Raw genomic sequence first — 19,628 nt, forward strand, 5'->3', positions numbered from 1 at the left:
CCTACCAAAAAGCCCGAGCACTACCGACATACACACAGCTAGAGGCATGAATCAATTGGGCAACGATGGTCACCACGATAAAGCACAACCCCAGCACGGCAGCAGCGCTGTCAAAACAGCTGCCCGAAACCAACACAAACAAAACAAAAGAGCTCTGAGAGTTTTAACGAAACATTTGAAAGATGCTGAGATATTACAGGCTGTTCATACCGAGAGTCAGAGGCGAAAAAGCACAAGGTTGTGTGTTTGAAAGATGGGAGGAACAGGAGGTGGAAGTTAACACCATGCCTGGCTCAGCGGCCGGGTCTGCCCCGGAGACGGGAGGCACAGTCTGGCATCAGGAACATCCCTTCCCCGGAGCACCTCCAGCTCCTCGGGCACGGCAGATGCAGAGCGGGTCCAGCAGCACCGCATGTGTCCCCGCACGGTGCAGCCCCGCACCCGGGCACGGCACCAGCCCCGACGGGATCCGCTCCGGGGGCGTCCCAGGGAATCGCTCCGGCCCCGAGCTCCGGAAGGCTGCGCAGGAGACCTGCGGCTCTCCCCGGTTTGGCACCGATTCCCAGATATCCCACGAGAATAGACCCCAGACACCCCCTCGGAACTGCCCCAAGGCACCGATCCCCGCATAGCTTCTCAGAACGGACCCTCGGATACCCCGTCGGAACCCACTCCCGCACAGCCCCTCAGAACCAACCCACAGCTCCACCCGCCTGGCACCGACCCGCAGGTACCTCCTCGGAACTGCCCCACGGCACCGACCCTCGCACAGCCCCTTACAACCCCAGACACACCAGCAGAACCCATCCCCGGAATCCCCTCAGAACCCAGTCCCAGACACCCCCTCGGAACTGCCCCAAGGCACCGACCCCCGCACACCCCTTCGGGACTGTCCCGGCCGCTCCATAGCGATCCCTGCTGCCGCCACCGCAGCGCTGAGTCGCCCGTAGTGAAGAAGGAGGAGGCGGAGGAGGCAGAGGAGACCGGGAGGACGGGAGGAGGAGGCTCGCTGAGCCCGTTACCTGCGCCGGTGTCGAAGCGCGGACGCGCTAGCCCCACCGCAGCCACAGGCCCCGCGCGCGCCACTTCCGGGTGGGGGGGCGCGCCCATTCAGAGCCGTGCGCGAATCGCGCACGCGCCGCCTCGCTTAAGGGCCGGGGGGGGTGGGAGTGGAACGTGTTCGTGGGACCGCGGGTTCGACACCCGACCAGGGTTATTCCACCGCCCGAGGCTCCTGGCACAGCTGGGCAGCGGGAGCCAGGTGTGTCTGTCTCGCCATCTGTCTGTCAGCGGCAGTGGGCGGATTCCCGTCAAAACTCAAGAACCTGGGCTGGGAGCGTCGCCGCCCGGCGCTGTGAGAGCTCCCACTGGGGGAGTGGCTGCTGCTCGATGTGTGACAGCGCTGGGGCAGCGCAGAAGCTCCCGAGCATAGTGTGCTTGGGTTCACTGAATCACAGAGTGTTTAGGGTTGGAAGGGGCCTCTGCAGATTGCCCGGTCCAACCCCCCCTGCCCAGGCAGGGTCACCTGGAGCAGGTGACAGAGGAGCGCGTCCAGGTGGGTTTGGAATATGTCCAGAGAGGGAGACTCCACACCTTCCCTGGGCAGCTGTTCCAGCGCTCTGCCACCTCTATGGAAAGAAGTTCTTCTTCATGTTGAGGTGGAACTTCTTGTGGTTTATTTTATGGCCGTTCCTCCTCATCCAGTCGCTGGGCACCACTGAACAAAGTCTGGCACCATCATCTTGCCATCCACCGAGGAGATATTTATATGAATTGAGATCCCCTCTCAGTCTTCTGCTCTCTAAACTAACCAGGCCCAGCTCCCGCAGTTTCTCCTCATCAGAGAGATGCTCCAGACCCCTCATCACCTTTGTCGCCTCTGCTGGACCCTCTCCAGCAGCTCCTTGTCTTTCTTGTCCTGAGGAGCCCAGAAACTGGGTTCCACCAGCTGACGTTGCAGAGAGCGGCCACCAAAGGCCTGAGGGGAAAAAAGGCTTTCGGGCCCAGCCAGGAACGGCCAGACCCTCATTTAACCCGGAGGGCAGCAGCCGCCGGATGCGACGCCTCAGGCTGAGGTGGCTCGTTTCAGCCCTCCGCGCCGCCAGGGGGCGCTCTGCCGCCACCGCCCAGGACGGTGCTGCGCGGGCGCGTTGGTTCAAACGCGATGGCGGCTGAGGCGGCTTAGGGTTGAGGGGGAGGGATCTCTGCCTGGCCCCTTCTCTCTCTCGCTACTGCTTTGGCAGGATGTCTGCGCACAGGAGAGACCCCGGCACCGCGGCGGCCGGCGGACAAGCGCCTGTAGCTAAGCGGAAAGGTAGGCGTGTGAGGTGAGGGGGTATCCGAGCTGGCTGAGGGGGGAACCTCGACCCGACTGAGGGATTTGATCCTCCTGGCTGAGGAGGGGGATTCGAGCCATTCGAGGGGATTGATCCAACCCTCTTGAGGGCGAGGGATCCGAGCCGGCTGAGGGGAGAGCCCTGTACGGCTGAGGGGGGAGATTCGAGCCGGCTGAGGGGTGAGGAGCATCCGACCTGTCGGGCCCAGCTGAGCTGTCTTTGCCCCTTTTCCAGGAGGAAGAACGGTGCAGTCTCGTTACCTGCAGTACGACAAGAAGAACACCGAGAAGGTACCTGGACTACCGCTCAGCAAAGGGTAGAAATGGTGTGAGGGGCGGCTCGGACATAGGGCAACGAGACTTGGGCAAAAAACCCGGCTTTGCTGGGGTTGTGAGGGAGCTGTGTGTGTTACCAGGTGGGAGCTTGGGGCTGCACTCAAGTGACTTGCAAGGTGCCCTGGGATTGTAGCTGTTTGTTGTCAGCATTCGAGTTGAAGATAAGGTACATTGCTGATTATGTTCTGTCTTACCTGTGTGTTCATTTGCAGGGTGCTTCAGCAAGTTCCTCTTCATTGTGTGCTGCCCCACCATCTTCTGCAGCTAAACCAAAATCAATTCTTTCTCAGAAACATGAAACTTCTGTTGGTAGGTTTTACCAGTATTTCAAAGCCATTCTTTCTTTTTTCCAACCTCTGAAATTCTTAATAGCTCTAAGATGGCAATATTTTTTATTACTTGCATCTCTGCCAGTCGTTATTTGTATAAAAATGGGAACTGAGAAGCTTGATATGGGATTAAGAGATGTGAACTCAGGTGCTGGATCTAGAATTGAATGCTTGGGCTGCCTAAAAGCATCTTTCCTGCCTTATGCAGAAGGTTTTGAACTGTTCTTCTCCTATGCCCTCACCTGTACTCTACCTTTTTTTTTATTTAATCTTTTTATTAAACCCAATGTAAATGCCTGAAAATCCCTGTCTGCAAAACAGTCCATTTTTATTTCTTTTGTAAGAATTGCAAAATAATTCTCTGGTAAGGCCTTGACTTGAAAATCATGAGGAAATCAGGACATCTGAGTTGAGAACGTTGAACAGGAGCAACCTTTCTACAGCCAATCTTCATCTTTCTCACTACGTGTTAATTCCTTGGTTATTCCCAACCGTTCTTGTCTGTCGTTACCCACAGTCCTTGGTTGGCTCCAATGTGTTTGGGACATACACATTAGTGTATTATCTTCTGGGAATTGAGAGCTTGGAGGGTCTTACTTTGGGCTTTAGTCATAGCAGTTTTTCATCCTGGCTGCAATTCCATTGGTAACTTTCTTTGAAGGTTCAAGAAAAATAAGTTTCCAAGGCTTTTAAAAAGCAGGTGTTCATTAGAGAGCACCAGTTCCTGAGAACAGTGTTTCTGATCAGCTCAAGAGGAGCTTAGTCCAGTTTGTCAAGGCTGAGCCTTAAGCAGCATTTCTCAGATCATGGTGTGGTCTGAGATGAGGGGGACTGTGACTAAAATCAGCTTCTCTGTGCCTCTACAACATGTAGTTGTGAATTTGTGCAGAACCTGTTCACATTCTTTTAGTTTGATAACAGCTTCTTTTCACAGGTGTTGGCTATAGCTTAAGTCAGAGTATCTTTGAGAATGGTGACTTGCAGTCCACCTTATTAGATGAAGAAAAAATTAAAAGACCGGACCTTGATCTCTCAGCTATTAATGGTACGTTTCCATTTATACTTGATTTCTGGTTTTATTATTTTTTAATGTATGTGCTGAAACATGGTGATAAGAAATTATTGTAGTCTTGTATAGTCACAAAAGAATTTTGTTAAATGAAGTGAATGTTGTTTCTGGTGTCCTTAAGCAGAGCTACTAAGACTTATAGGGTTTAAATTAACCTCTCGATTTGTAATATCTTTTGGGCGCCCTGTTGGTTTTGTTGAAGATAAAAAATTAAAGTACTCTCAAGTCTTTGTTCCTGTAACAGGTGGGTGTTGGACTGTCAGCTCTTCTGAAAAGTAGATCCCATCTGTCTGTAATTGTCACTTAAAGCTAAATGCTCACATGATCCACGTCTGCTCATGAGTATATCAGAGCCAGGCATAGAACACAAGTCTTCTTTACTGGTGCACATAATAATTTTGAAATTATCTCTGCCTTTAAAGAACCTGATGGTATGTTGATCCACCCTGTAGACCTTGGTAGAAGAGAGCACTGACTTTTTTGTTGTGATACAGATAAAACTGTCCACAAGAAGAGTGATTGTTCAGAATCAGCTGAAGAAGGAGATGCATGGACACAGACAGAGAAAACTGGAGCAGTGAGTCTCACTGCTTTCATTTGTAAGGATATTTATTTCGAAATGTGCAAAATGAAGATTTTCTGTCTCTTTAATCTGGATTACAACTGAGGTCCTGGGATGATCTAAACCCTCCTGACAGAAGTCAGTTCTACTGATGGCAATGTGTGGTTTGTTTATCAGATCTCTGAACACTGACCAGAACTTTGCTTCTCTCTGGTAAAGAATCTGTTCCAATTATAGCATCTCCTCAGGTGGATTCTTTTTGCATTCCTATCCTATTTAGTTCTATCACCTTATCTTTGAGATTTATCTGCTTAAAGAACTAACATTGATTCAACCTAGTTCGAAGTGCCTTATTTAGGGATCTCATTCAGTGTAGGACTAAAACTTCAAATTCTCTGCCAGTATTATGAAAACCTGCTGAAAATATTATAAAATGTTGTGGAACAATAAGGTATATTTAATGAACATGAGTTGTTTAAAACCCCAGACTTTTCTGATCAAACTTACTGTTGTTGGTGATGATTCCAGGCACAAATCGGACTATTGGTAATTTATTTGACCACTGAAAAAAATATTGCTTAAATACCAAACTTGATGCAGTATATTCTTTTCTTTTCTGAAGGAAACTGATTCCAGTGATTCAATGACAGAGATGGAATCTGAGACACTACTTTTAACTTACTTAAGAATAGAGGTGAGAGTCAGTCAAATATTTGGTGTTTCAGATAGAACCTGATATTGAGGAATTGTTTAATTTCTTAAATGCTTCCTGATCCATAAAAGTTAGATTTTTGTGACTGTATGTGATTATGGTTGTAAAAGTGTGTTATTTGCTTTGAAAACTCTTAGAGTGAGTTTAGTGCCAGTTTATTATCTGGTGCTGGTTCTTAGGAATTGGGGGGATGCCGAAGTTTTGGGAAAACTGTGTGAGTCTGGCTGGAGTTCAAGGTTATAGCAGTGACTTTTTTCCCTCAGTGCTGTATGTGTGTATTTTCCTTTACAAAAAGCAGCAGAGGAAAGAGGATTGAGGGGGGCTTTAATTCTGATGTTCTGTGCTTATTATGTGATGTCTCCTATTCATTAGTTACAGCTCTTTGGCCTGGTTTACATCTGTTTACTCAGAATATGTTAATTGCTTAGGTGTAGCATTAACTGTGCATATTTTCGGGATGTAATAGACAGGAAAAAATCTTGCCAAGCTGGAGGAAAAAGCAGAAAAAAACTTGATGATGTTGTCTGAAGAAAAGCAGAGACAACAGGAGAAGCTCTTGGAGTTGAAACGTGAAATCCTGTTTAAAGAGAGAGAGCAGAAGCTCAGTGAAGCATTAGACAAACAGGTAGGTTTTAGTACAATTTATACTTCTCTTACATTTAAACAAACTCATATATGAAGTAGCCCTTTATTCAGAGAATATTTCTCTGCTGGAGCTGAGATGCCAACCCTTAATGAGAAGTGAATATCTTGGATTCTTTCTTTGTCTGGTTTGTCTGTGTTACCCAGCTCTAATTTGGCTGTAAGAAGACAGGTTTCTTATGAATAATTGATGTTCAAAACGGTATCTCTCTTTGCTTTTTAACAAATATGCACTGCAAAAATTAAACAAGGCTTTTGGAGAACACTTTTTTTAAGTACAGTTAAAGTAATTGAAGCATCTGCTATAAAAACTTTTGCCTGCTGTGTTGCTGATACCTCTGAGCTACAGGACCAAAGGGCATTTTGGTAGAGGAAAACATATTAAACAGCATGATGGGATTATTGTACCACAAACTTCTTGAATTCCTCTGTCAGTGAGCATTTCAGAGTGATATTTGGTTGGAGGTTTTTTAATAAATTATTTTTCTGTATTGAGCCATGTTTTTAATTACAAAGTAGCTGCTTTTGGAGAAATCTTGGTTCGTTGTGTATGTGTTTCAGATTGAAGTGCTGTCTCCCCTCATTCCTGTCTGTGAACAGTTTCAAAAGCAATATAAAAGCTTTGCAGCTTCCCTGGATGCCACTAGACATGAATTACCCATAAAGAACATTCACATAGAAGGAGATAAGCAAGCATATCTTGGTATGAAAACTTGATTTACCAAATTTACTTTCAGAAATAGTGATTTTATGCTAAAAAAACTTCTTATATTGTTATTGCTACATGTGTCTATGGCCACTGGAGGAATTTTGAGTGCTCTTAGAGCTTTTGTGAACACTGGGCTGCAGCATTAGTCACACATTGTGCTGTGTGTAATTCTTATCTCTGTTTAACCACTTCACTGCACTTCAACAGGTTTTTTATCTTGCAGCAGGGAAGAGATTAACTTTCTAAGCTGGGTCAGTCTTCATATACACCTTCTTTAGCAAATTTCTGTATATTTTAACTGTATTCATGACATTACTCCTCATTTCTTGTCCCTACTGCGTAAATAAGGAATATGTAGGAATAAATAAGTAAATAAGGAAAATGTTAATGACGAAAATGTAGGAATACTGTGATCTCTTCCTTTTTCTGTGTTTGAGGGATACACTCACCTGGGTAGACTTGCTCATGTTTCTTGTAGAACTGGAGCTTAAATATTATTGTGTTGTGTTGAATGAGAATGTTCAATAAATCAGTACATGTGTTTTGTATTGAAGTCTGGACAAAAAGTTACATTTTTAAACTGCTGGTCTGCAAGAAACAATTTACAATAATCTTGCACTTAGAAACAAATGGAAACATTTATTAAAGAACTTAGAATTCTTGTAAGAAGACTTGAAATAAATAGGTTCATGTTTCTTTTTGGTTTATGAACGCTGAAGGAAATGACTGGATAAATTTCTTGGGGGGCTACATGCCAAGAGCAATACGTGTAACTGGCCAGGGAATTTTGGATGTTTAAAACTTGTTTTTTCTCTCGCATTTGTCTTGTAAAAATCTTTTGCATACTCTAAAATTGCTAATCAAGCTCTCATTCAATAGCCTGTTGCTAGTGCTTGTCCCAATACTGAAAAATAATTTGGCTTTCACAGTTTCACAGTGTGTTTGTGAAAGCTGAACAAACAGTAGTTTTTCATTATCTAGTTCACTTGCCTCTGAGTTACTCCAGCTGCTGATATCCTGCATTAACTGGTGGCACTGCATTTTTAATAATACCTTTAACATCTCACTTGTAGATGAACTGGGAAAGCAATTAAAGATCACACAGGAGCTTCTGACAGAAATTATGCCAAGACACTCAGAAGACTGTGCAAAAGCACTTACTGCCCTGAAAGAGCTTAAAGAAGTGTCTCAGAAACTGGATAAAGAGCTTCAAAGGTAATTACAAAAGTTGGGTGGAAGACTTGTTGACTAAATATTCCAAGGAAAATCTATCAACCTTGCCAGAATATATCCAGAACATAGAATGGAGGAGGATTAACTGAGGGTTTGATAGCAGTAAGTTTAATTCTCTTTATAGCAGCCCATCTGCATTTCTTCCCTGCCCTACCTACAGTCAAAGTAGGATGGTTGGCTTTGTTTTTGTTTGTGCATGCCAAGTGAACTACTTTAGTGTGCTATTCTCTACCGCTTTAGGTGAGAATTTCAGTGAGCAAGAACAGACCTGGTTAAGTGCAAATATGTAGGAGTGGAGAACTCTGGGAGACAGAGAAGTGAACTGGAAACAATGTCTTAAATAATAACCCTGCAAATGTATCATCCTTTAGGAGCATAGAATAGTTTTTTTTTTTCCTCAAGTATTGTATCAACAAATACAAAGTACCACTGAGAAAGTGAAGAAGAGCTAAAGCATGACATATTCAAGAATATTTCATTCATTGCCCCAGAATAGATTACAACTCAAATCGTTGAAGCTACTCATCTCCCCCAACTGCCCCTGTATTCTCCAGATTCTTGTCTTAGGGAAGAAAATTCACGTTTTACTTTTTTTTTTATTCTGGTGGGGCCATAGTAGGAGAAAGACACCAATGTCCAGGTGTGTAGTCTTTGGGCTAAAGCAGAAGTCACTGTCCTTTGGAGTCACTGATTCAGCTTCATGTGTTCCAGGAGCTTCAGAGAAGTGCAGAACCTGTCGTTTGAAGTCAGTAAAGAAGTTTCTCTGCATAACCAAAGTGCATGTGAAGAGAAGCACGGGCTAGATGTTGTGAAACGCTGGTATTTCAACTAAGTTTCTGTATAGTTTTACTGCTGGGTAGGTACTAACTCAATGCCATTGGACATGCTATCCTTTTGCTTCTTGTATGAACATACAACTTGCACAGTTTTTCAGTTATATGGGGATGTGAAACCAGCAGCACTGATACAGAAAATGGAGTGTTGTTCTGCCTGCTGTCCCATCAGGACACATCACAGCTCTCTTTTAACATGGATTTCTGTGACAGCTGTTTCATCACTTTCTGCCTTGGCAATACTGAAAAGTAAATAGTAAGAAATAATAAGTAAATAATATTCCTGGTGTTGCCTAAAAGACTGCGGAGAAAAAGACTCCAGACCAATTTATTGTATAAGATAAGATAAAGAGAGCAGGTTCTTTAACCTCAGGCCTAAGGCCCAGGGAATACATACCTCGCACGCTCCCTCAGGCAGTCGTTCTATGATTTTATAATAAGGTCCATCCAATCCCAGTTCTGTCCAACCCTGGTTCTGCCCCATTCTGCCCCCGACACACCGTTTAGGAATTGAGTCCGAGGGTGTTTGGGACCCCTTCTTCCTCATCTTCATCTTCTTCAAAGCACATAGAGTCCTTGGAGTTCCTCCAAGGTTCTGAGCTTGAAGGTCGCTGTGTCTATGTGATATCTTCTGGTCCAGGCCTTAGGGTGTTTTTCTACAATTCTACCTTGAAAAGAAGACTAAACATGCTAACGAAATTTTAGAGGGATTGATATGAAATGGGATACTAGGGTTGGGTATGTGTAAACATTATGCTACAAGGTAAGGGATATAATACAGCTACATTAAAATCTACGTTTACATCTACTTCTAAAATCTATAAAAGTTTAAAAATCAAAAAAAAGCTCTGAGGCATCAGTCCCCCCTTTAGAGATGGATAAAACTCAATCTTGTCCAATCTCTACCACTTATACCTATCATTATATCAGAGAGATGGCCAACATCTACAACATCGGTTCATGCAATGAGCTATTATACAAACACTAATTATGCATATCACTACTATAGACAGTTGTTTTATCCAGGTCCAATTCAGTAACCATGAAGTAAGTTTGTGCAGAATGTCTCCAAAACCCAGTGAGACATCCTCAGGAATTGCCCAATGTAGAATTTAAACTTGTTGCCAAATTTCAGCTGAATCCATAGTGCAAATCCAGCACTCACTTTCATGAAGGATATTGGATCCATTTTTGCTAAAGCCACATGTAAATTTTGGTTCTAAACCTGAGTCATAGTTACCAACTGTACAGATAACATATACAGAAGAAACAGTCTGGGCCACATGCTCTTCATCGATGTCGGGCTCTGATTTGCTAGTAGTTCCAGGAACCGAAGCTTTCTTAACTCTGGAGTAATGAAACCAGGGTCCTTTACCAGCGACTTGGACTGCAGCGAGGGAAGTCAGCAGGACTCGGAATGGTCCTCTCCACTTGGCTTGCAGTGGGTCACTGTCCCAGCATTTAACGTAGACCCAGTCTCCAGGCTGGAATTGATGGGCAGGGGTGTCCAATCCTATGGGTCTGGATAACTTAATGAATCTCTACACTTTCTGTAAAGTAGCACCTAGAACCATTAAATGCTTTTGTAGATCAACTTTCCCCCTCATGTTCCCTGGAATATGTGGAGCTTGGTATGGTCTCCCATATAATATTTCATAAGGACTTATGTTGTTTCTCCACCGTGGTTGTATGTGAATTCTCAACAGAGCTAGAGGTAAAGCCTGAACTCATGACATGGATGTTTCCTGACAAATTTTACCAATTTGTATTTTAAGAGTACCATTCATACGTTCTACTTCGCCGCTTGCCTGAGGTCTGTAGGGAGTATGCAGGTCCCAGGCAATTCCCAGGACATGACAAACCTCCTTCACTACTGTTGCAATAAAATGTGTCCCTCTATCTGATGACATTCCTAGAGGAACCCCAAACCTTGGAATTATATGGTTGAGCAAAACTTTTACCACTTCCCTTGCTGTGTTAGTGTGACAGGGGTAAGCTTCAGGCCATCGTGTCAACCAGTACTAGTATGTACTTGTATCCCTCCCTGGGTAGTAACTCAGCAAAATCTATTTGCCGATAATCTCCGGGAAGGTCCCTGGCCTTTGTTACCCCTGGTACTACTCTCTTGCTTATATCAGGATTATTTTGCCTGCAGATTTCACATTTACTTACAATGGATTGCACTACTTTGGTCATACCTGTCCCTATTACTGCCTTCTTCAAATGTTTTAGAAGGTTTTCTATTCCCCAGTGGGTAGCCTCCTGTTCCCGCAGAGCTATCTCCCTAAGGAGGTGGGGTGTGATTACAACATGTCCTGTAGGTGTAACAGCCTGTCCGCTTTCTTTCGTTTCAGCGTTAAGGGACTTAATTAACTGGTGGTCTTTCTCATCATATTTTGGGGTGAACCCTGTCAGATCGATTTCCTTCTGTGGTATTACTGCTAGGATACCTTTTTCTGCAGTCCCTTTTGCCGCCTGGTTGGCAAAATGATTTCCTAATTCGGGAGTTGTTTTCCCCTTCTGATGAGCTCTGCAATGCGTGATAGACACTTCCTCGGGCTTCCACATACTCTGTAGGAGTGCATGGATTTGGTTTGCATGTTTGATCCCACTACCTTGGGCCATTAGTAGCTCTCTCTCTTTCCAGATGGCTCCATGGGCACGTACAACACTGAATGCATATTTAGAATCAGTCCATGTATTTACCTTCTTTCCTTTGCTCAGTTCGAGAGCTCTTGTGGGGTGATACATCTGCTGGCAAGGCCTTTGCCCCGACTACCTCATCCTTGGTTGTCACTGCATACACTGTCATTTGCTTTCCATCCCGCATGAAACTGCTTCCGTCTGTGTACAGTTCCCAGTTTGGGTTTTCCAGAGGCACGTACTTCAGGTCTGGTCTGCTGGAAAAGGCCTCCTCAATGGTCTGCAAACAGTCATGCTCAGGCACACTGTCAGTCAATGCTGAGGACAGAAACATAGGAGGATTTACAATAGATGTTGTTTTCAGGGTAACATCATCCTGTTCCAACAACTCAGCTTGGTATGTAAGCATTCTGCTGGGGGACAGCCAGTCCCTTTTCCTCAAGCACAGCTTGGACTGCATGGGGTACATACATGACCATGCGCTGCCCAAGGGTGAGTTTTTGGGCCTCCTGGATCAGGATAGCAGTTGCTGCTACAGCTCTCAAACACCCCAGCCATCCTTGGCTAACACTTTCTCGCTGTTTGGAGAAGTAAGCCATAGCCCTTTGCTGGTTTCTCAGGATCTGTGACAGTACCCCAGAGCAACATTCAGTTGCTCATATGTGAACAGTTCAAAAGGCTTAGTTAGGTCTGGTAGTCCCAATGCTCTTTAAGGACTTTAATTCTTTTTAATAATAAAGAATATTTTCCACTGCTGTATCATGCTTGAGTATCTTCACTGATTTCCTACAGAAGCTTTTGTTTCCAGCTGGGCTGATACTACACAGTCCAGCAATGGACTTGTACACACTGAGTGGTCCCAGTGGTGAGCCATGAGCACCCAAAGTGCTCAAGCCAAAGGATTGGGAATGTGGAGGGAAACCACAAGCCTAATGACTGAGAAAGTGCTGGAGAGCAGGCGTGCTGGGCTATGAACATACGTGCCAGATCTGGCATGCTTTCCTTTTTTGTACATGGAGTGCATTTTTCTCTGGAAGACATGCTGTATCTTGTTTTTTATAAGCTATGGAACGTCTTTCTGTGATGATTTTTTGAAACCTTTGCTTTGTGTTGTGTTCAGAGGGGTACGTTTCTAGCTTAAGCTGTGTCTATAAGGCCTCTTAGCCTCAAAAAAATACTTGGAGCATTCTCCTTGCACTCCTTCAAGTGCTGTTCAGGCTTTCTTCCTGTGTCACTAACGGTCTAACTAGATTCTTGTCCCCTTTTATTAAAAATTAGGAGTAAATTAAGTAACTGGATCAGTAGAATGCTGTGCACTGGATGAGAAGCCAGTGTATAACAACTATTCAGATCCAACTTGTATATAATGGCAGCGTCATTTTTTTAGCTGCAACTTACCCATAAGCCAGTTTTATTGTAGGAACATATTAGATGATCTGCACCTAGCAGTTCACCTGTGTGTGCTACCATTCAGCACAAAAATAAAATAAAAATAAAATAAAAGTGAGTTGTAAATGTTACAGGTAGATGGATCATGCTCTGGATCAGGAGCATGAGCTGCATCCATGAATTTGGCCACTGGGTGGGGAACTTTGCCCAGCAAGCATGGCTTAGCTACAAATAAGTAGGGTAGGTAGTTTTGGTGGATAGAGATGTGGGTAGAAAGGCTCCAATGTGATGAAAGTGTTTTTTCCTAGGGTTGGATTATTGCTTAGGCTGTGCGTCCTCACACCTTTAACCTTCTTATGATCAGTGTGTCATTCTGAGACTCTGAAAGTCATGAAGTGATATCTTAAACATGAAGGAGATGAAATTAAAATCAATACTGTAATGTCTTGATAATAATGTCTCTGAACAGACATACCAAAATGTCTTTCCTAGGATTTCTTGATTGTACACCTCATTGCTGTTCTAAAAAATATATTTTTCTTTAAGAAATACTTTTAAATTTAACCCATCCTCTTCAGTCAAATGATTTTCTACCACTGAGATACTACTGTGTGTGTATCTATACACCCAAATGTTACTTGAGCAACAGCCAGCCACGCAAATTTTCCCTCTAAAAAGGAGTGGAATGCTGTTAGTTCTCCCCCAGAGGCAGTGCTTGCTGTGACCACAATTAAAGGCTCTAAATCCTCGGAGCAGTAGTTCATCTCTGCTGCTGCAGGTGGCAGTCGTTATCCTCACACAATTCCAGGGAAAAGGGGAGTCCTGGAGCTGGAGCCAAACTACTTGTCCAGAACAATGCCGTGCCCGGAGATGTGCGCTCATTGTTTCAGAACAACCAGAGGCATTAATTTGAGCATTCTGGCCGTTCTTTGCCTTAAATTGAACACTTGTGTAATTCTTCATACAAATGGTAGAACAAGTGTCAGCCAAAGCAGCTCAGCCTCTCCAGGAAAGGCTTTGAAACTAGATTGGACTGAGACTTTTCCTTCTTGATTTTTTCTGAATATTCTAAGTGGTTCTGCTTTGGCTCTTTGCAGAAGGGTTTTAGGCTCCTCCACCTTGAAACAGCTACAGAATTGGATGCTGTCATTTAACACTGTACAAACAACAACAAAGAGCTGCAGAATCACTGGAGCAGGAGCTAAACAGATGTGACACCACTTATTTTGTATTTTCCACTTATTTTCTGACAATGTTACATGCTCTAAATCGGTTGGAATCCTAAACAAATTAAGGGCTCTTTTTTATTCAGGTTATCAATCTTTTTCTTTTCCCTCCCCCAGAATTAATAATGTTCTCCCTTCTGTAGCTTGTACCAATGAAGACTTAGTTTTGTTTTGTCTGAACTTGTGCAGTATTTGCTGCCTATTTATTCATCTTTTAGGCAGAAGTTCTTCTTAACCGATTATTAACATTCACGTGTTCTAAAGTGCTTTTGTGGGGGGGAGAAAGGGATTTTAAGATTGTCTAAAAAGAGATTTGCAGCTCTTTTAAGCAGGGTTTGCAGTTGCAGATTGCCCTGCCTGGATCCTGGTAGAGCTCTGACCACATTCTCCTGAGTTCCTGGCTGATGTTGCCAGACTCTTTCATTGAGTTCTAATGATTTAGATCTTCATTTCTCTGTGTTCTTACTGGACTAAGAAATATTTAAGGGTTATGAGCAGACTATATGGCTTGAACCAAAAGCCATGACTTTCCATTCTCCAGCTCTGCATTAAATCTCTTAATTTCACGATCTCCAGAACTCCACTGTACATCACCTTAACTGCTGCATCTCCTGACTTTTATTTTATTTACCATTCCATCTGCAGTTAACATGGTGGGTCCTCAGGGGAAGCCTGATGGACCAGGAGTATAGAGAAGGGCAGGTTCCTGTGCTAAAGGCAATGGAGTTTTCAGTGCAGTTGAGGGATCCAAAGTACCACAGGTTCTCATTTCTGTTCTCTCAGCAGAAAGCTACTGACTAGAAAAACAACTATTTTAACTTGCAGCACATTACATGGGCAGTGATTTCAGAGGAGATGGGACACCAGCTCGGGAGGGCTGAGTCAAGGCATTTTTTGGCTGTAATTCCTGTTCTCTGGGGTCAAGGCAGGATCCCTCCTGCCTGGGGTGCCCTAGGAGATCCTCGAGGTTCCTGTTCCCCTCCCCCTACCTCGTTTTTCACACTGCTGCAGAGGGTGCTGGTTCTGTGCTCATCAACAGCACATAAGCAGCTCATGACCCCAGCAGATGTTTCTGCATTTTAGGCTAATGAGAACTTATTGGATTACTGCAGTCTTCCCTGCCTCAGAGTAAATACCACTTTGTTGGAGATCCGGAAATTCATCCTGAATGTGATAAACAAACTGCTGACTGGGCTGGGACTGCCAGGACATGAAAAGAGTTCCAGAGTGGCAGAAGATCTAATAGCTCTGAAATGCACCACTGAACCACACCAATTAAGAACATTTCCAGTGATTAAGTGAGCGTTCCTGCTCAACTCAGGAATGATTTTGGGTTGTTTCTTCTACTGCATTTGTGTGTGGCCTGCAAAGCAAACACAAGGTTTGCAGAGGAGTCTCAGCTGCCTCTTATTTTAAAATAATTCTGTGATGATGTGTATGCAAGACCTATTGAGTTTCTTGCTTAAATCTTGAATTTTTTGTATTAGGGGAGCAAACACAACTTGCCTCTTCAGACTTATCTAATCTTTTTATTTATATAGATAATGTGTATTTGGAGGTGGCCTGTAGGATATCAGAACTTAATTCCACACTTTAGTATCTATTGCACGTGGGAAGTGACTTCACTGTTAATCGGACTATGCACAAACTATGCCAGTCATCTGTTGGGGTTGAGAAGAAAACTGTGAAACTATTTCAGAGGAAACTGGGAAGTTATTTCTGACTAAATGTCTCAATGACAGCCACTTCTGATAAGCACAGTGCTCTTCCTTCTAGATGAGTGTCTACCCCTTTGAATGCTTTCTTAGTACTATTTCTGTCACTTTGTCAGGAATTAAAATGTTTTATTACTGTGAAAGATCAGGCTTTCCTGTTCTACAGATGAATAATAACCATTTTTGACAGAGCTATTTAATAATTATGTTCTCAATATCATTATCCTGTTATATGCTACTCAGATTACACTCTAATTTAAAATGTACTCTTTAATTATCCTTTCCTTATAATTTTGTTCTAGAGATACCTGTTTTCCTGGAAGGAGGATCAGTCTGGTTTCCAGCACTGTGGACTGATGCATTCTCTGTCAAGCCTTTATCCTGGGGAACTTCCAAGAGTGTGGCAAAGCCTGGGACATTTGTTTTGCAGTTATCGGTTTCTGTATTTGCTATCTCTGTTTGGCTATCCCAGAAACACAAAGGGAGAACTAAACTGGGAGTTAAAGAATGGATGTGGCTTTTTTACTATAAAAATTAATTAAGGCTTTATTCTTGTCTGGTGCTATGTAATGACTGAGACAAACATTTTTCCATTGGGGAGTGAAGACAAATGATTCTGGAAACTGAGGACTTGTTCTTTATTTCTCGCCCACCTTCTACTGAAATCTAGTGCTTACAGGACTTAACACAAAGCTGAATAAGTAATAACCTTGGGTTTAGTACAGTATCTTTTCTGTGCACAATTTACATATATAGTCTCAAAATCTTTAAATAAGTATTACCTTTTATAGATCTGATCTGATCATCTGTGTCACAGGTTGGTGACAGCAGTTATGCTGAGGCAATTAACAAGGGCTAATTATTAATAGGGTGGTCCTACCACTTGATTCTTGGGAGTAATGTCACTGATTTGAATTTTGCAGTTGGAGGGGGGATCCAAAAGGATTCACAGCACTCAAAAATTAACATTTTTTGTTTGACAAATATCTGTCTGATAATTTTCACATTGCACAGTTTATTTATGAGGTAGATGGGACATCGGGGCGATAATTTCTTCTGTAGAGAAGTGATAAGATTGTACAAGGGGTCAGGATGTAAATTAGATCTAGTCAGAACCAATATAGGTGTATTTGCACCTTCTTCTCTTAACTGCTGTCCCTCTCTCACCTTTCTGACACCAGTATGGCCCCACATGTTTTCAAGTGCCTGAGATTCCTCAAACTTCATGAGGAGCAGAATTACACATTCAGTAAACGAATAAAAATCCTAGCTATGCGCAGTGGGTGAATATGACCCATGGATCTGACTGATGAATAGTTTTTATACATGAGCAGTTCTTACAGCCTTTAAACTCCTTAACCATTCCCAGATGTGGGTTGCAGGCGGCTGCTGGAATTCCAACACCTGTTGCATCACACTGAATGGGATTCATTTTGGCAAGCACAGAAAATTCCATTTCAGTAAGTAAATAGTTTGAAATTATATCTAAAGCCTCCTTTTTTTTTTTCAGACGAAGCTGATTCCAGCCGTATTTACAGGATTGCACATACTTTCATAATTAGAAGATGGTTTGCTTTAAAGGTTGTAATTGCCTGAGATTTCTTGTACTCAGTAAATGTCAAACAGAAATTCTTCAGTTTAGAAGAAATCTCACCTTTAAAAAAGTTAGTTATTCCAAAGGGCTCTATTCCACATAAGGGGAATTTCTAGCTGTGCTTTTTGAAATGTAGAAATACACATTTGTGTATTATTCTGAAGATGATGGAGCTCCATTTTAGAGCTACACTTTGCTCCATTTATCAATTCATTGCTGAATCCTGTTGCTTCTTTCGAGTCCTTACCCAGAGCTTTCTCAAAGATGAAATGTGGGTGACAGGATGGGTGTTCAGTGGCACTTGGTGATTTTTTTGGTACATATCCTACAGATCTCAAGTATGAGTCTGTAATGAACCATTTGTGGTTTGCTCTGTAAAAGTATGTGTAGAGATAATTATTTTTTCGAAAGCATGATGATGTTCCAGCCCAAACATACCTGATCTCTGCAGAGCTTCTATCAAAGTCAATAGTTTGGTTGGTGAGATATTGTACTTTAGTTTGAGGCTGCCATACCGTGAGAACAGCAGAGGTGCTTCATTTTAATTTTTTACCTCCTTTAATATGATGAATATGATGAAGCTGAAAAAGAATTTGGAATTAGCAGATTTTGCTTTTTCTTTAGTTTGTCTCAAAAACCCCGAACAAACAAACAAACAAAAAGCCAAACCCAAAACATTCCCCCTTTAATGTACTTTCTAATAAGTTCCTTCTCACAGTACATGGTTTCCTTGGGAAGTGATCCCTGTGGTTCTAGAGTCTAGTCTTGTCTAATTTGTCAAAATGTGTTTGTTCTTCTTCTAGATTTGTTCTGCCTCTCTACAAAAATAAGGCAGGGCTGATTTAGGTTAGATTTAAGTAGGAAAATGTAACCATGTCTGGCAGTGTTATCCACTATTGAAGATAATCTGAATTTATCAAAAACCTACTGAGTTAATGATTTTATTTTAAAGAGAAGACATATTAAAGTAAGTTCCAAATAAGATAAAAATTTAGGCACCATTTATTTATCTCCTGGTTAAGGACCGATCAGCCTCTGAGTCCTGTTACTGAAATTGTCCGGGAATCCTTGTTCCTTTTGATGACTTTGTGCTTTTAGGGAATGGATTGCCTTGCAGAAAATGTGGTAGCTAGGAATGACAGTGCTGAAATATATGGTAGCTGAAATTATTTCAAGATGGAGAAAAATAACAGCAGTTTTAGCAACTTGCTCTTTTTCTTGTCAGAAGCCAGAAGGAAGGGACTTTGGGAAACTCTTGAGCTGACTTGGATACAAATGTGTATTTTTGCTAAATAAAATGCTGTGATTTTGAGAAGAAATGAAACTGAGGGTCAAATATTGGAGCCAACCTCGAATAAAAGGTTATAATTGTTTTCTGTTTTCCTGGTACTTTACCTTGAGGCAGGTGTGTAGTATTTGGGGGAAACATGTTGGGGGAAACAAACTGCCTATATTGAGGGGTTTCATTTATTTCTGGGGCAAGAATTCCACTCTGTTGGAGCATTTAATCCATCACTGTTGTGAGACTTTTCGTCATCTCAAATCTCTGCTCTTGCTTTGGATTTGCTTTCCCCCAGTTTATGTGAGCTCTACTCTTAGGCTGCACCTCTTCAGACTGGTGCCGGGAGAGCTCCCTCTCCTGTCCCGAGCCCCTGGAAGCGCTGGCTGGGACAGAGGGATGGAGATGGATAGACTCGGGCCTAGGGATGGAGGAGGATAAAAAAATCCGGTAAAAAAACAGAGTAGCATCAGTGCTGGCACTAGATTTTGGGTTGGGAAGCAGTTCTTTGGCAGCGCTCAGTGGAGTCCCTCGGCGTGCAGAGACTCAGTTACCGGGAGCACACCGTGCCGGGAGTGCCGGGTCATTGGATCTTTGGTAACCTCGGCTTTCGCGTCTGTGGCACCTCAGGGACTCGGGAGGAAGGCGGAGGAGCCCGGGCGGGTCTCCGGGGGCACTTTGGGCTGGGGAGTAGAGGCGCCGATGCCGCAGCAGCCCCGGGGACAGGCGGGGACACCCGGCCCGACTGCGCTGTCAGCGCTGCCGGAGGTGCGGAGCCGGGCGGGAGTACACCTGGGGCCGTGCGGGGCGGGCCCCGCTGTCAGGAGCGGGCGGGGGAACGGCAGACAAAGAGCAAAGAGCCGGGGCCGAGCGGGCACCGGGGCCAGGAGGGGGCGGCCCGGGGGCGGGGGCGGGGACGCGGCGGGGGCGGCGGCCGCGGCCAGAGGCACCGGGGAGCCGAGCCGAGCCAAGCCAAGCCAAGCCAAGCCAAGCCAAGCCAAGCCAAGCCAAGCCAAAGCCAA

At 43.8% G+C, this 19,628-nt stretch overlaps 2 protein-coding genes across 4 annotated transcripts in view; one reads left to right on the top strand and one right to left on the bottom strand.

The window, feature by feature from the left end:
* The window catches only part of MYO9B (myosin IXB), a 42,190-nt gene extending 41,093 nt beyond the window's left edge, over positions 1–1,097 (bottom strand). The window contains 1 exon segment of the mRNA XM_032711705.1: positions 1,023–1,097. The gene's annotated coding sequence lies outside the window, so the exon portion shown is untranslated.
* Positions 1,098–2,132: 1,035 nt separating this feature from the next.
* On the top strand, positions 2,133–18,700 carry HAUS8 (HAUS augmin like complex subunit 8). 3 transcript variants are annotated; one of them, XR_004361003.1, is made up of 12 exons: positions 2,133–2,314; positions 2,571–2,626; positions 2,884–2,980; positions 3,935–4,045; positions 4,564–4,646; positions 5,254–5,325; positions 5,810–5,968; positions 6,547–6,688; positions 7,768–7,909; positions 8,639–8,783; positions 15,102–15,399; positions 16,036–18,700. XR_004361003.1 is itself a non-coding variant. In XM_032712057.1 (11 exons), exons 1-10 carry the CDS (start codon positions 2,245–2,247, stop codon positions 8,757–8,759), a joined length of 1,053 nt encoding a protein of 350 aa, XP_032567948.1. In that variant the 5' UTR covers positions 2,133–2,244; the 3' UTR covers positions 8,760–8,783; positions 16,036–18,700. The 3 variants fall into 3 exon arrangements, 2 of the variants coding, with proteins under 2 accessions (XP_032567948.1, XP_032567949.1); XM_032712057.1 differs by lacking the exon at positions 15,102–15,399; XM_032712058.1 differs by lacking the exon at positions 15,102–15,399 and having other exon boundaries at positions 8,639–8,746.
* The last annotated feature ends 928 nt before the right edge of the window (positions 18,701–19,628 follow it).

Source organism: Chiroxiphia lanceolata, chromosome 27 (genome assembly GCF_009829145.1).
Source record: "Chiroxiphia lanceolata isolate bChiLan1 chromosome 27, bChiLan1.pri, whole genome shotgun sequence".
NCBI classification, from domain to species: Eukaryota; Metazoa; Chordata; class Aves; order Passeriformes; family Pipridae; genus Chiroxiphia; species Chiroxiphia lanceolata.

What these genes read in the sequence shown, in the direction of transcription:
- HAUS8 (XM_032712057.1), top strand. Translation starts at nt 2,245, where the DNA reads ATGTCTGCGCACAGGAGAGACCCCGGCACCGCGGCGGCCGGCGGACAA. An exon ending in TAACTTACTTAAGAATAGAG is followed by an intron (nt 5,326 to 5,809) that starts GTGAGAGTCAGT and finishes GGGATGTAATAG; the next exon opens with ACAGGAAAAAATCTTGCCAA. An exon ending in AGATAAGCAAGCATATCTTG is followed by an intron (nt 6,689 to 7,767) that starts GTATGAAAACTT and finishes TCTCACTTGTAG; the next exon opens with ATGAACTGGGAAAGCAATTA.